At 36.1% G+C, this 17,699-nt stretch overlaps 1 protein-coding gene across 2 annotated transcripts in view; it reads left to right on the forward strand.

Moving 5' to 3' along the window:
• Positions 1-17,699, forward strand: part of CDK8 (cyclin dependent kinase 8) — a 120,071-nt gene that overhangs the window by 41,222 nt on the left and 61,150 nt on the right. For both annotated transcript variants that reach the window (XM_081814753.1, XM_081814752.1), the window contains exon 3: positions 14,221-14,241. In XM_081814753.1, coding sequence (XP_081670879.1) covers positions 14,221-14,241 — 21 coding nt within the window. The remainder of the gene's footprint in view (positions 1-14,220; positions 14,242-17,699) is intronic.

The following is a 17,699-nucleotide window of genomic DNA, read 5'->3' on the forward strand; positions in this document are numbered from 1 at the left end:
GGGTGCCCGGGTGACACAGTCAATTAGGCCTCAGCTCTTGATTTCAGCTCAGGTCATGATCTCAGGATCCTGGGATGAGCCCCACATCAGGCTCCACACTCAGTGGGAGTCTGCTTGAGGATTTCTGTCCCTCTCTCTTTGTCCCCCCCCCCCCGCATTTATCTAAAATAAAATAAATCTTTAAAAAATATTTCTGGCTTATCTTTAAAAAAATTAGAACAGTCATAAACAATTTTCTGGAGTTGTGGTATCTAGTATAATAGCCACTGGCCACATGTGGCTGTTTAAATTTAAATTAATTAAATTAAATAAAATTTAAAGTTCAGTTTCTCAGTCATACCACCTTTATTTCAAATGCTCAGTACTCATACAAGGCTGATGGCCACTACCTTGGACAGAACATAGAACATTTCTAAGAATGCTCTATTGGACAGTGGTTGGCTATTGGAGTCATAAATACCCCCTTTAGTGTACATGTGCTCTTTGGTTCACAAAATCTCCCACATCACATGCACATTTTTGGCCCTTTCTCTGATAGAAGGTACTTGCTCAGGAAGGTTTGAATCCTAGCCAGCTGTTTGACTTTGGCCAACTACCAGACCTTTTGGTATGTCTGTTTTCTCATCTGTAAAATGGGGCTAATTAGCTGTTCTTGGCATTACATTTGTTAATATATAAGAAGAGTACCTGGTACATCGTAAATGTTTGTAAGTACTGGTTGTCTTTGTTATTGTGTAAATTATCTGCCTGATATCTCTGGGTACTTGAGTATGCTGCCCTGCCTTTAGTAGCAAGTTCAGCAGCAATGAAACTTTATAGACACTGAATCCCCTTCCATTTACCACCCTTTCACTTTTCTTATAGGCATATTTCTTTCTTTTTTTTTTTTTTTTTTAAAGAGACGCAGAGGGAACAGGGAGAGAGAGTCTCTTAAGTAGGTTCCATGCCCAGTGCAAAGCCCAATGTGGGGTTCAGTGTCACAACCCTGAGATCATGACCTGAGCCAGAATCAAGAGTCGGGCGCATAACTGACTGAGCTTATAGGCATATTTCTTAAGAGTTATTTGTTCATATTACCTTTAGTTCTTCACTTTCCATTTACTCTTAAATGCACTCCAGTCTGGCTTCTGCCTCCACCATTCCATTTAACTCCACCTGGCTAACGTCACCATTCTGTCTGTTGCTAAATCCAGCGGACACTTAACAGAGCCAGTATCACATAATGGCTAAGAATTCAGGTTCTGGGTTCTGCCTAGTTTGCTAGATAGATGGCCCTGAACAAGCCACTTGCTTTTTCCAGGCCTTAATTTGTTCATCTGTAAAAAGGGGATAAAGAAGCTTTCTCATAGGGTATTGTGAGAAATGAATGAATCAGTACCTTTATTGTGCTTACACTAGTCCTAGGAATGTTCTAGTCATTTATTGAATGCCTCCTATTATCATCATCATTCTATATTTTAACACATTTCCTTTTCTGAAATATTTTCTTCTTGAAATAAGAAGCTCTTGATTTATTATACTTTTATTTTGTATGTATGGCTTCTCTTTCTCAATTGGTGTGGGAATTTCTTCTTGTCTTTTCTCCAATGTAAAAGTGAGAGTTCCTCATAACTAGATCCTTCAAAGCCTGGATTTCAGGCCTTCTTTTCTTTTTTCCTTACACTCTCTTCCTAGGTAATATCATCAACTTGCAGACATCAAATACCTTTGAAATACTGAGGACTGTGTGATTTGCATCTCCGGGCCAGACATCTGTTCTGAGCTCAAGACCCATTTATACACTCACCCACTCAATTTCATTTTGATGTATATAACAAGTTTCTCAAACTGAACATGTTCAAATTTGAATTGTTTCACTGTATTCTCCTTTGCAGTTGGCAGCATTATTCACCGAATTACTTATGTCAGTAATTTGGAAAGTATCTTGGATATCTTTCTCTTTCAGCCTTCAGTCAGTCACTAAGACCTGTTGATCCTTATGTTGAAAATATCATTTCAGTCTGTCCACCTTTTACTATCCAGTCAGTTGTATCTTCTCTGCTATTAAAGCCACTGTCATCTCTTGGCTAGAAAATAGCCATAGGAGTTTTTTTAAATTGTGGTAAAATATACATAACATAAAATTTAATTACTCCACTGTACACCATTTTCAGGTGTACCATTCAGTAGTAGTAAGTACATTCACTTGTGCTACCATCGCCATCATTCATCTACAGAACTCTTCATCCTGCAAAACTAAAACTCTGTACCTATTAACCAGCAATTCCCCATCCGCCTCCCACCAGCCTGTGGCAGCCACTATTCTACTTTCTATCTCTATGAATTGGACTGTTCTAGGTACCTAATAGAAGTGGAAGCACAGTAGTTGTGAGCCATACATAAGTTTTCACCTTAATTCTTGGTAGAATACCCTGTTAAATATCCTCACTCTTATTTCTTTACCCTTTCTTTCTATTCTTCCTCTCCTCTCTCTGCATTCTTTTCCTCCACCCCTTCTTCTCTTTGCCCTTTCTTCTGTTCCACAAATATATTTTTGAAAATATGGGTTAAATTCTCCAGTCAAAAAGCATAGAATGACTGAATGGATAAGAAAACAAAACCCAAATGTATTTTGCCTACAAGTGACTCACTTTAGCTTCAAGGATATACATAGGCTCAAAATGAACGGAGGGAAAAAGATATTCCATGCAAGTGGAAACCAAAAGAGAGCAGAAGTAGCTGTACTTAATGTCAGACAAAATAGACTTTAACTCAAAAGCTATAACATGAGGTAAAGAAGGCCATTGTATAATGCTAAAGGGATTATGTCTTTAAGGGGTTATAACAGTTGTAAATATATATGACCCCAACATTGGAGCACCTAAATGTGTTAAGCATATGCTAACAGATATGGGAGAAATGGACAACGATATAATATAGTAGGGAACTTCAGTGTTCTACTTTCTGTGTGTGTGTGTGTGTGTGTGTGTGTGTGTGTGTTCTGCTTTTAACAATGAATGTCATCCAGGCAGAAATCAATTAGGAAACATTGGATTTGAACCAATGTTATATATATATATATATATATGTATGTATGTCTATACATGTATATGTATGTATGTTACATATATATGTAACATATATGTGTTATGTAGGTGTGTGTATATATATATAAATAAAACAATGTTATATATATATAGCATTCCATCTAACAACAGCAGAATATACATTCTCAAGCCCATGTGGATCATTCTCCAGGATGGATCATATGTTAGGTCACAAAACAAGTCTTAGCAAATTTAAGAAGATTAAAATCATACCCAGTGTCTTTTTAGACCACAGTGGTATGAAACTAGAAATCAACAACAGGAGGAAACTTGGAAGTTTCACAATTATGTGGAAATTAACATACTCCTGAACAACCAGTGGATCAAAGGGAAATAAATATGTTGAAACAAAAATGAAAACAGCATACCAAAACTTTGGGATGAAGTTCTGTGAGGGAAGTTTATAGTGATAAATGCCTACATTAAGAAACCAGAGGGCGCCTGGGTGGCTCAGTTGGTTAAGCGACTGCCTTCGGCTCAGGTCATGATCCTGGAGTCCCTGGATCGAGTCCCGCATCGGGCTCCCTGCTCGGCAGGGAGCCTGCTTCTCCCTCTGACCCTCCCCTCTCTCATGTGCTCTCTGTCTCTCTCATTCTCTCTGTCTCAAATAAATAAATAAAATCTTAAAAAAAAAAAAAAAAGAAACCAGAAAGATCTTCAATAACCTCACCTTATAACTCAAGGAACTAGAAAAAGAACAAACTAAACCCAAAGTTAACAGAAAGAAGAAAATACCAAATTTTGGTGCAGAAATAAAGAGAGACCAAAAAAGACAATAGAAAATATCAATGAAACTAAGAGCTGTTTTTTTGAAAGCTAAACAAAAAACAGACAAACTTTTAGCTAGAGTAGAAAAAAAAAAATTCAAATAAATAACATCAGAAATAAAAGAGGAGACATTGCAACTGATATTAAAGAAATATAAAGGATCATAAGCGATTACTATGAATGATTATATACTAACAAATTAGGTAACCTATAAGAAATGCATAAATTCCTAGAAACATACAGCCTACCAAGACTGAATCAGGAAGAAATAGAAATTCTGTTCACAGTAACAAAGTAAGGAGATTGAATCAGTAACCAAAAACCTCCCAACGAGGAAAAGCCTAGTACCAGATAGTTTCCTGGTGAATTTTAAACATTTAAAAAAAGGATTAACACCAGTCCTTCTCCAACTCTTCACAAAAATTGAGGAGGAGGGAACACTCTTAAATTCATTTTGCAAGGCCAGCATTACCCTGATATCAAGCCAGATGAGGACACTACAAGAAAAGAAAACAGGCCAATATACTTTCTGAAAAGAGATGGAAAAATTCTGGACAAAATATTAGCCAAATGATTTCAGCACCACATTAAAAGGATCATGTGTTATAATCAAGTAAGATTTATCCCTGGGATGCAAGGATCTTTCAACATACACAAATCAATAAATGTGATACATCATGTTAATGGAATGAAAGGTAAAAATAGATAAAAAGGTAAGAATCGTATGATCATCTCAATAGATACAGAAAAATTATTTGCCAAATACAACCTCCTTTCATGATTAAAAATTCTTGACAAAGTAGACCTAGAGGGAATATGCCTCAAAATAATAAAGGCCCTATAAAATAAGACCACAGCTAACATCATACTTAGTAGTGAAAAGCAAAACACTTTTCCTCTAAGATCAGGGTGCCTACTCTTAACCATTCCTAGTCAACATACTACTGGAAGTCCTTGCCAGAACAATTAGGCAAGAAAAGATAAAAGGCATCCAATTCAGAAAGGAAGAAGTAGAATTGTTTCTCTTTGCAGATGATACGATCTTATACATAGACTATCCTAAAGACTCCACCAAAAAACTATTAGAGTAGGTGGATTCAGTTAAGTTGCAGGATGCAAATCAACATACAAAAATCATTTGTTTTTAAAAATATTTATGTATTCATTTTAGAAAGAGCACAAGCAGGAGGGGCAGAAGGAGAGAGAATCTCAAGCAGACTCCATGCTGAGCAGGGAGCCCAATGTGGGGCTTGATCTCATGACCTGAACTGAAACCAATAGACGCTTAACCAATTGTGCCACCCACATGCCCCAAGAAATCATTTGCATTTCTGTGCACTAACAACAAAGCATCTACAAAGAAATTAACAAAACAATCTCATTTATTTATTTATTTAAAGATATTTATTTATTGGAGAGAGAGAGAGCATGAGTCAGGGGCAGAGGCAGAGGGAGAAGCGGGCTCCTTGTTCGGGACTCCATCCCAGGATCCGGGGATCATGACCTTAGCTGAAGGCAGGCACTTAACCAACTGAGCCACCCAGGTGTCCCAAAACAATCTCATTTAAAATAGCATCAAAAACAGTAAACTGCTTAGGGATAAATTTAATGTGAAGATTTGTACAATGAAAACTCTAAGACTTCGATGAAAGAAAGAAGACATAAATAAATGGAAAGATATCCCATGTTGGTTAAATGGAAGAATTAATATTGTTAAAATGTTCATGTTGCCCAAGCAATCTACAGATTTAATACAATCTCTATCAAAATTTCAGTGACATTTTTCAAAAAAATAGAGAAAATAATCCTAAAATGTGTATGGAACCACAAAAAACCCCAAACAGCAATGCAGTCCTGAGAAAGAATGACAAAAATGGCATCACCCTTTCTGATTTCAGTCTACACTACAAGCTCACAGTAAAACAGTATGGTACTGGTATAAAAATAGACACGTAGACCAATGGAACAAAATTGAGAGTCCAGAAATAAACTCTTGCATATACTAATATGTGACTAGTATTTGACTAATAATACAAATATGTCACCTAATATTTGACAAGGGAGCCAAGAATGCTCCTTAGAGTGACTAAGAGGTCAAGAACCAGTTAGATATCCGCTCCTGTAATTCAGAAGGGGAATGATACGGACAAAGGGTGGCAGTAAGGCTGGAGAGCAGGGGTTTGATAACTGACTAGGTAGGTGAAGTGAAGAGGAAAATAAAATAATTTCCTGACTGGGCAAATGGTGAACCACAGAATTTGGCAAGGTGTGAAGGTCTGAGGACCAGGGCTGAGGGTGAAAATGGGGATAGGACAGTGGTTTAGAATCTCCAGGCATGGAAGCAGATCCCTCTGGATTCTTGCATCCTTTCACTTCACCTGCTTTCTTTGGTAGTCTAGAGTTTGCAGGAGAGGGGAAGCTCTCAGAGCTTTCACAGGTATAAATTTTCTAATTTGCCTTAGGTGTCCATCACTTTAACCTCTTATTCACCAGATATTTTAAAATTTATTTTTCCTTATCTCACATTTTATTTTGGAGATAAATCTTCTGAAGTAATTTTTTTTAACTTTGTATTTATTTATTTATTTATTTATTTATTTATTTATTTATTTATTTATTTGAGAGAGAGGGAGAGAAGGAAACAGTATGAAAGGGGAGAAGGTCAGAGGGAGAAGCAGGCTCCCCGCTGAACCGGGAACCCAATGTGGGACTCGATCCCAGGATTCCGGGATCATGACCTGAGCCGAAGACAGTCGCTTAACCAACTGAGCCACCCAGGCCCCTCTTCTGAAGTAATTTTATCTTAGACTTTCTACATATAACTGTCAGTATAGATCTGTTCTGAGAAATACAATGTGGAAATACAAGCCAAAGAACATTTCCAAGTTTCTGTAAACACCAGTTTAAATACTTTTGCTTTTAATTCATCTTAAAGAAATCAAACATTAGAATCCAAGTTAACTCTGAAGCTGTGGCTAATATGTTTTTGGAAAACTGGGTTACTAGGATGAAATAGCTTATGCTTATGTGTTGGTAGCTCTTTATAGGTCTATTTCATATCTAGATCACTGCTTCAGACTCAGAATAGATTTATAATTATAAAGTTGGCCTTCATGCAGGTATTCTCATTCTTTGAAGTCAAATTTATAAAGTATATATATATACTTTCATCCTAGGAGTTTATAATAGTAGGAATGAAGACAGAAGTTATCCATAGAGTCACCAAGCTAGGCTTGCAAGTGCAGTGATGTGTAGTATGAGAAAATTTGTCATTTCAATGGTCCATGCTATACCTGCTCTGCAGTCGTAAAAATATATTCACTTTTCATTATGAGCAGATAACGGTCTTCTCACAATCGATCTTTTCTCCAGATGCCTATTCAAGAACAATTTTAATAGGTGTTTAATTACAAAAATTTTATCAGCTGACATGTTACATGATACAGATTATTTCACAAAATGTTATGAACTGTTTTGTATGACATGTGTCATTTAGAAGTATTTAGCTCTTTAAAGGTGTAAAAGATCGATTTATTAGTAGTAGCAAAGCTTATCTAACATGTAGGAGATGTTAAGAGTTTATTAGAATCGAAATTTGTTTGTACCTCTCATTTTATGAACTGGTTGGAAATTGGTTTTCCCCACTACCTTTACATTTTGTGATTAATCTAGTTCTCTTGGCTTCAAATCATTCAAGTCTAATTTGTTAAATCATAGCTTTTATATACAATTTAAATATTTTTACTTCTTTGCTATTTTTTGGCTTATTGTAATTAAAAGATCGTAGATCTGTGAATGCCTTAAGTAAAACTTGAAACTTCAAGTAGTCTTTTGTTTTAAGGTCTTTTAGTCTTTTTGTTTGTTTATATGACAACAGCAGCTTTAAATGAAAAGTTTCTGATAGCTTGTTATCCATGCATTGCCAGATAAGTTGTTAGAAAGGAGTTTGAATCTGTGTGTGTGTGTGTTAATGATAAGCAAAAACAATCTGTATATTAACTCGTGTAGGTAGAGATGTTCATTTACATATGACCCCTTTATTGCTGTGGTGAAAATGCCTAAGAGTATTTTACCTGGAAGCAATCTGTAAAAGAGTTGGTAGTCCCACTTCTGGAACAGAGCCAGTGTAGCATATGGTGGAAGATGCTTTCTGGAATCAAACTGCCTGGGTTTGAGGTTCTGGTTAGATGCACTCTAGCCTTGTGACTAGGGATTCTCTCTTTCCTTTTATGTAAAATGGGATAATGATAATGCGTTGTGATGTCATTATTAAACAACGCTTGCACATAAAGGACAATCTGTGTCATAAACTATATAAACTACGTAACTGATACTTTTTTTTCGTGAGCCACCTATAAAATTCTTCTCATGACTACCTGAATTAAAACAGTACTGTGTGTAGTCAGTAACTTAATTGTCCTAAAAATGATTTTCTTCTTCCTCTGTGTGTATGTATTTATACACCCATAGATTTAGGTATATATCTGTATATTTCTATGTATATATGTGGATATATAAGTGTACATATGTATGTATATGTATTTATGTACACATATTTACATATGTATTTTGAAAGGTACTTATGTATATGTACATAAATATTTCTGCAGAGAAAGCATGTGGCCATGCTATCTATACATAACTACATACGTGTAAAATACATATTTTGTATAAATAATTCCAGTGCATGTGTGGCATGGACTTTAATTGTAATTTATCTTAAATGTTTAATGTATAGTACTTGGCTATGGAAAGTGCTTGGTACATATTATCATATTCTTCTATGAATCCCATTCCTTCTCTGCCTGCCAGGAAGTTGCATTTATTGAATATTCACTTGTGGAGAAATGGGCTTTCTGGTATTTTGGAAAGTTGGAGGCAAAGGTATGTAGTTCCCACTCCTGGGACATGACTCTGCTTCCTCCCCTCCGAAAACACAGAACTTGCTTCAAGAACTAGGGAAACACAGGACTTATAAGTACTAATAGAGTAATTTTTTACAGAATGGAATGAAAGTGTCAAATGTAACAGGTTAATGTTAATATTGCTGCAGGACTTAAGCTTCTCTAATCTGGCATGACCCTGCCTTGTGAGGAGAGACTCGCTGGCAGCTGATGCCCTCCCCTTCACCCTTCATCCGCTCTGAAATAGACTGCATATATTATTATTTTATGTGGCCCTCTGTTTCTGATAAGATGTTACATATTTACCTAATTACAATGAGACTCTGTCCAGTTCTGCCTTATGTGTAATTGGTGTTGGAGCAGTGGGTGGAAGGAAACAGGGAAGAGGCAGGTTTCTTCTTGCCAGTTTTTAACTCCTGTGAAGCGCTGAGCCTGTATTTAGGACTGTGCTTAGGCGAGGTGAGTTTATCACTCCCTAATTCCACTCCTGTTTATATATTGAAAATAGCAAAATTTTAGTTTGGGCACTTGTTATTCGACTTTTAGATTTTTGACAATAGCTTCCTAATTACCCTTCTTGCCTCCAGTCTTGATTCTTCCAGTGTGTGCTAATGCGTGATCTTTCTGTAAGTTTAGTCTAGTCAGATCTTAAATTTTATTGTTTAACACTGTCAAATATCTATATAATTCTATTGAAATTTTCATAAATTGTATATATCTTTGGCATATACCAAATTTAACTCTTCGCCCACTGTAATTTTTTCCCCAGACTTTTAGGAAATCCTATTTTTGTATTTGAGTAGGGGTGTTCCATTTAACTGGTTGTTTCTTGGTTTTTGTACGTAGAATTGAGTTGAAAATACTGCTTAGTACATGGCATACTATCATTGTCAATCTGTGCAAGGCCCTGTATTTTTCTTTATTTTTCATTCTCTCATCTTTGCCCCATTCTCTTTTCCCGTTATAATCAGCTTCCATTCTTATTTTTTCGGTATATAGCCTTTCAGCCCATATTCCAATCTAAATATCTTTATAACATACTTGTTTTATTCCTGAAAATATTGTTTGTGTATGGTTATAAGTTTTCATGTAAAAAACTCTGGTATAAATCTCATTCTTTTTTTTTAAATTTTGTTTCTACTAAACTATACATGGATCCAGTTCATTGCTTTTTACCATATATTCTCAATATATGCATATACCATGTGTTACTTATCTGTTCCCATTGATGCACACATAGTATACCTCTGTTTGCTTCCAGAACTGTGTCACTTTTTGCAGCTATATGAAACCTTTCCTGTGGTACATAATCAGGAGAGGAATTGCTGGTGTAGGAAATACACGTACTTAGTATCTATTCCAGATTGCATTCTAAAATGTTTGTGCTAGTTTATACTCTTCGTAATAATAGTACGTGAGGGATACCCTTCCTTTATATTTTCACCAGTTTAAATGAGAACCATTAAATAATGTTAAATATTAGTCTTTAAAGAAACTGGAAATAAAAACAATGCAAGAGTGAGAGGATAGATGCATATTCATTTAAATAGAAAAACTTTTGTGGCCAGAGTTTTCTTTATAAATTCAGGTTTAACACTTTGTTGCTAATGATAGAATAAAGACTCTGCATGTGAGAAAGCTGTAATGTAAAGACTTCAGATCCCATCCAGTTTATTTGTTCAACAATGAGCATTCATAACATTCTTTTCAATTATAGAGTATTGTTGACAGGGTAGAATGTAGATTAAGGGAGATAAAGACATTTTTAGGGTGTTTTAATAACATCAATCTTGAATACATATTGATAATAATACTTGGAGCATAATATATGAGCATTTAAGAAACATTTGGGTATATTCACATGCCTCATGTAATACTACTTTTAAGAAAAAGATATTTGGGGTCAAATAGAAATAAATTAGTGGATATGTGAAATAGCAGGAAAGACCAACCATTTGGGAGAAAAATACTATGCATTAATTTCTGGTTTTTGCTTATTTCTTCGACCATGAATATTAAGGAAAAGAAAAATGATTATAGGTGACTAATGTCAAGATATAATTCTTGAAGTCAAGATGCAATGACAATAATAACTTTACTCTTTGTAGAGTTGTGTTCAGAAAAATGACACTGTGGGAAGATGATTTAAGAGAGATGGATGAGTAGTAATCTGTTTCTAAGCAAAAAGCCAAGCCCCAAGTGTGGTTTTGGTGTAGACAGGAACTTTCCTAGGTTTGACATCACAGGGGCTGCCTGTCCTGTTTACTGTTTTGAGTTTACTATTTCAGGAATTGCTTAGTAGTTGAGTATGACTGCCCAGGAACTAGAGTGAGCTGAGTTGCACCCAAAAGAAGGTGGCTACAATCTCAGTAATTAGTTTGTTTGCATATTTTAGTGAAATCATGAGCAAATTGTAGCCAGGAATTAGACTCATACAAGGAATGACTAGGGATACAAAGAGCAATATTATGGGTATTGTTATTAGACATAATATTAGACAAATTGTTATTCAACATAGATGGCTATTAACAATTCAGAAATTTAAACCAGCATAGAAGACAGAAAAGCATGAGAGCATGCAAATTTAGCCTGACAGTCTTTAGTTCTGGCCATTTAGATCTTGTTCCATGGTCCTGACTGGGTAGAAGCTGTCTCATTCTCTAGGATCATCTTCTGGAGGATTCTTAGGAATCCTCAATTTGAGGTCCCTGGCTGGGACTGTCTTCCAGTAATTTGAGGATGTGTTATGTCACTGTAATTGAGAGCTGTGCATCCAAGGAGTTTTACTGCTGTTTTAGTTGTCAGCAGAATATGCCAAGGTCATTTCCATGGGGGTTCAAGTGCAATATTCCCCTAACAATGCTGCAAAAATAGCCAGTCACCTAATCTGAGGGCATGTAGAGCTGATTAAGTATCTAGCAAGGGAAGATAGATTGAACAGCTCTGGAAAATTATTATGTTAACCAAATTATTTATGGGAGAGAATGGCTCCTGTATTGACATATATTTAATACACAATTTATAAGGATTCGGTCAATGATTACCCACGGAGTTAGAATGTATTATGAACAGTGAGGACTTTAACCAACCTGCAGGACTCCTTGATTTCTACCATCAAATGTGCTATGCCTGTTCCTGATTGACAAGGATATTAAAACCTAGAAACAAAAATCAAATTGAAACAGTTATTGTACCAGTTTTTCTATAAGAACACGAGTCTGCCTCTTCTCAACTTGAAGTATATAAATCATTAAACATATATATCTACATGAATATATTTTATTTGCATTTAATCTATAAAGACTGAACTTTTGATTTGTCAAATAAATCAATTTGGAGAGAACAGAGTTTTCAAAATAGGAAATCCAAAGATACGTTAAGTCTAAAAGACATCAGTTTTATTATTTTGATTTTGGGACCTAGGTCAAGAAGGATTTTAAATGATAATAATGCCTGAGCCTTAGTCATGGTATCCAAAGGTAAGAAGTAGTTCTAAGTAATATTTGAAAATACTATAGCAATAGGAATAATAATTATTAGGATCATTAATCTTTTTAAATAAGTAGATTTTATTAAAAATGGTTTAAAATATGGCTTAGGCCCAATGATATATATTTAAGAGCGTTCTTGCTCAAAGTGGAAATGTTAAGATCATTAAAAATACCTAAGGTATCACACTAAAGAGAGTTAGGTGGTTGAGTTCACATCTCTGTAGCATTCGGCCAGGTCAGCTTGTTGTCTTGCACAATCATTAAGATTCCATGCTGTAGTCTAGCATCCTCCTAGACCTTTTCCCTGCAGTAACCATCAAACGGCAGCACACATTGACGGTTGTTTATGATTTGCTTCCAAATTATTGCATAATAAAGATAATAACATCTTCAATTTAACACATTAGACTTTCTGTAATTTACAGTTTTTACTATATAACTAAACACAGTGATTAGTTCAGCTGTTTATTTCTTTTTTTCCCCCTAAAGCATGACTTCTTTTCCCTAAAGCATGAAGGAAGCAGTGCACTGATTCATATTCTGGCTCAAGCTCCTTGATCTGGCCAACTACTCCATAATGTTTTCCTGTCATTGCTGCTGACAATATAATTCTCCAGAACAGAGTCTTAAACTCCAAACCACATCTATTGACACTGTAATCAGTACTTCAGATTTTATGTAGTGCAGTTACACTAGAACTTCTAGCTTCCAAAACTGCTGTTGAGAAGTCCACAGGTATCCTGATTACTGATACTTTTATAAAATTTAGTTTTATTGAGTTGTAATTCACATATAGCATTGTGTAAGTTTAAGGTGTACAACTTGTTGACTGATAAATTTATATATTGCAATATAATTATCACTGTAGTGTAGTTAAAATTTCTATCATGTCACATAATTATTATTTCTTTTTTTGGTGGGAAAAATTAAGATCTGGTCTCTTAGTAACTTTGAAGTTTATAATACAGTGGTATTGTCTGTAATCACTATGTTGTTCATTGAGTCTCCAGGAAGTTTTTATCTACTGGTTGCAAGTTTGTACCCTTAAATAATGTCTCCCCAGTGCACCCAGCCCCTGGTAACCACCATTCTACTTTCTGTTTTTATGAGTTCTGGGAGTCCACATGTAAGTGATACCGTACAGTATTTGTCTTTCTCTGATTTATCTCACTTAGCTTAATGTCCTCAGTTTCATCCATGTTGTCACAAATGGCAGGGTTTCCTTCTTTCTCATGGCTTGAATTCTACCACCTTTGCCCTTACTTTTAGTTTATGACCTAATCATTTACTGATCCTTTCTAAGTGACCCATTACCTATCTCCACTGGAAGCATGTAAAATCTGCTCATCTCCATTTTTCTGATATGTCTAAACATTGTGTCTTGATGTGTGTCTGTTTTTAGCTATTTGTGATGGGAACTCGTTGGACTCAGTTTTATAAATCCTGTCATTCAGTTTAGGAAGTTTCCTTGAATTACGTTGTAAATTTTCTTTCTCTCTTTTCTCTGTTCTTTCTTTCTAGAACTCCTAATTATTTGTATATTGGATTTCATGGACTGGTTGTCTAATTTTTCTGTTTTTCTTTCACATTTCTCTTTATTGTTCTATTTTCTAGAATCTCTTCAACTTTATTTTCCATCCAACCAATTCTACTTCCAGAGGTATCTTGTACTCTCAGTTCTCTGCTTTTGGAGGATTTCTCTCCATTTTTCATTTGTATGAGTTTATATCTTTAAAATATTTTTTTTAAAAGATTTTATTTATTTATTTGACAGAGAGAGACATGAGAGAGGGAACACAAGCAGGGGGAGTGGGAGAGGGAGAAGCAGGCTTCCTGTGGAGCAGGGAACGCAATGCGGGGCTCGATCCCAGGACCCTGGGATCATGACCTGAGTGGAAGGCAGCCGCCCAACAACTGAGCCACCCAGGCGCCCCAAAATATTTCTTTACCGTAGTTTTAATAGGGCTTTAGGAGGGAGGTGAAATTTCCTATGTGTATTCAGTACGCTATTTTACCAAAACACGGCTCATTTTTTTTAACTACTCCTTTACAGCCATTTTATATTATTGACTTAATCTTCCTGTCAAAGGCAGGTGTTCTTCGTGGTTCATCCTCCTCTTTTTGGTCTTTTCACATAACATATTTTCCCTCAGCTTTATTATTTTTTAATGTAATTATTTTCTTCTCATACTTGTATGTTTTTTACTCTCCCTGAAGTGAAGCACATCACATAAACTCTATACCCCTCTTTGAAGACAGCTGACATAAAAGACCCCCTCCCATCTTACCTCTGCCTGTTCCTAAAATCACATCCATCCTCAGAGCTGTCAGCATGTTTCATGCTGTTAAACTGCTACTGCTACTCTCTGCTATTCTCTGAGCATGTCACACCTTCCCTGTGCTTCTGTATTTTTGTACATGCTGTTCCTACTTTCTGGGATTTCTGCTCTAACTACTGATTTCTCTCCCCAGTTCCTCCCTCCTTTCCTGACAGACTTCTGAAGTCTTAAGAATCTCTGCTTAGGTAGTCTCTTTCTGCAGATTTCTTTCATCTTCAATCCTTCAAGCTATAGTTGATCATCCCCTCTATTTATAGCACGTAGAACACTATATTGCAATTATTTATTTATACAGCTTGACTACTTCAACTGGATCATGGCTGAAACTCAGTAACAAATCCTTTCCCTCTCCAATGTGCCTTTTTACTATGACTGTGTAGACGGATATATAAATAAATGTGCTCTGTAAACCACAAAGCACTATTATATTATCATGGTAATTATATTCGGTGATTTTCAAGAGGAGGTTGCCTTTCTGATAATCAAACATCTTCAGTTTTTTTATTCTACCATTTCACCTTTCTTTCTCATCATTTACTTTTATAAAATATAAGATATAAAATTACTTGGGATGGGGGAGAGGACTATCTGCAGATGAGAATTTTTCAGTTCATTGAGAAGACATTTACATTATAGAAACTTGGCGATTTATAAATAAGAGAAATTCAGGGTCATTGTTAAGGAGGTGAATGGATAAGCCTTTGATTTAATTTATTTTCTTTCCCAGCACTCTCTTTCGCCTTAGAGTGCTCAGATCTAAGATGCTATCCTCAAATAGTACATATAACAATTTCTTACACTCCTAGGTTAACCAGTACCATGCATGTGAAAGGGTCTAATAGACTTATTCTGATGCTGACTTCATTTTATTTATGTTATGTTTATATGTATGTATTTATTTATTTTAAAGATTTATTTATTTATTTTGAGGGAGAGAGAGAGAGAGCAGAGGGAGGGGCAGAGGGAGAGAGAATCTCAAGTGGACTCCCTGCTGAGTGTGCAGCCCTACTCAGGGCTCGGTCTCATGACCCTGCGATTAGGACTGGAGCCGAAACCAAGAGTTGGTCGCTCAACGGACTGAGCCACCCAGGTGCCCCTAGACTTCAGTTTATCTTTTGTGTCACCCTCTTTAACTCCGTTTTTTTAAGTCTTTGAGAAATTATTCAGACTTAGTGAACATTAAGTATAGATACACTTAGTGTATTTTTAAAATAATGAGTACTTTACTAGAAAATATAGTATAAAGCTGAATGTTGTAAAACAGATCTTTTTTCTGAAAAATAATGTTGGAATTGGGATTTTTTTCCCACAGCTAAGGATTTGGTGTAAATATGTTGTGAAAACAAAGATAAAGCTATGTAAGTTTTAATAATTTAAGATAATAAAGTATTAAATGAACTTAAATGAATTTGATTTTATAAGGAGTTACTCATTTATTCAACCAAATCTTCTTTCACTCTATTCAGATCTTGAATTCTACCACCTTTGCCCTTACTTTTAGTTTATGACCTAATTTCCAACATCAGGAAAATATGAAAGCCATCAAGATGAGAACTCTCGCTAAAAATATTTCTCCTTCTAACCCTATCTAATTTTTCCCCAGCATTTCAGTCTTTGCTCTCTGAATTTTTACCTCTCTCTCTCATATCAGCAACTCCTTTTCTCTGGGTTCTTCGTGTCAGTACTTAACCTATTCAAGTCTTTTCCATCTTAAAAAAAATAATAATAATTCTTTAACCTTGTGTATTACTCCAGCTACCGACGTCCTTTTCCCCTTCAAATACCTACACTCACTGTCTTAGTTTGCTTATGCCCCATTCATTCCTCAGCCTTCTGCTGTACACATTCTGCCACTATATCACTCCAACTATTTTTGCCTCGTCTACTGTCTGGTGACTTCATCATTGCTAAATGCAGTGGACACATCTCCATCCTCACCTTACTAGCTTTCTTTGCAGCTTGTGATACTATTTACTATTCTGCCCTTTTTCAAAATCTTTTTTTTTTTTTTTTTTTGGCAGTCCTCTTTGGTGTCACTTTACTCTCATGGCTTTAGTTACTATATATATGCTGATTATAGTAAATCAGTGTCTTCAGCTTTCTCTTGAGCTTTAGCCGTGTTTATTCAGCTTGACATTTTTACTTAGGTGTCTCGTATGTACTGCAGACTCAACCTGCACAGAATAGAACTATCATCTTTTTGTTCCCTCAGATCTTTTTCTCCTGCTGTTTTTTATTTCAGTCAGTAATATTGCTGTTAACCTATTGCCAGGGCAGAAATCATTTCTTTGACTCCTCCTCCTTCTGCCCAGTCACCAGGTGCTACTGGTTCTGCCTTATATCGCTCCACTCCAGTCTGTCTACCCCGTATGGCAACCACCATTCTGCAGCTACCACCATCATCTCTCAACTGAGTAATTTTAACACTGTTTACTTTTAACTTCTTTTAACAGGAGCTTCTCTGCCTCCTGCTCTTATTTACTCTCCCTAAGCATTCAAAAGGCAGCCAAAGATGTTTTTTTCAAATATAATATAACTGATATTTTCTCTTTTTTTTTAAGATTTTATTTGTTTGAGGGAGAGAGAGAGAAAGCACAAGCAGGGGGAGTGGGAGAGGGAGAAGCAGACTGTCCGCTGAGGAGGGAGCCTGATGTGGGGCTCGATCCCAGGACCCTGGGATCATGACCTGAGCTGAAGGCAGATGCTTAACCGACTGAGCCACCCAGGCATCCCTAATTGGTATTTTCTTATTAAAGAAATCTTAAATGGAGTGCTTCCTGTTATTCTTGGAGTAAAAAGACTTTTATGTTGTGGTTCCTAATTAATGCCATCAGCCTCATCCCCCATTGTTTACTGTGTCTGTTCACCCTCACATGGTTTTCTCTCACTTCATTTGTCTTCACATTGTGTTTCCCCCTTAACTCATCCCCCCACCGCCATACACACACACCAGCAGTTCTTGAAGTCTGATCTGGGAACTGCTAGTTACCCCCCCCACACACACACACACACAATTCTTTCAGAGGGCCCATAAGGTCGACACTATTTTCATAGTAGTGCTATGATATTACAGTTGACCCTTAAATAACGTGGGGTTTTGGGGTGGGTGCT

Source organism: Leptonychotes weddellii, chromosome 3, assembly GCF_054177405.1.
Source record: "Leptonychotes weddellii isolate Sample4059 chromosome 3, ASM5417740v2, whole genome shotgun sequence".
In the NCBI taxonomy this organism is placed as follows: domain Eukaryota; kingdom Metazoa; phylum Chordata; class Mammalia; order Carnivora; family Phocidae; genus Leptonychotes; species Leptonychotes weddellii.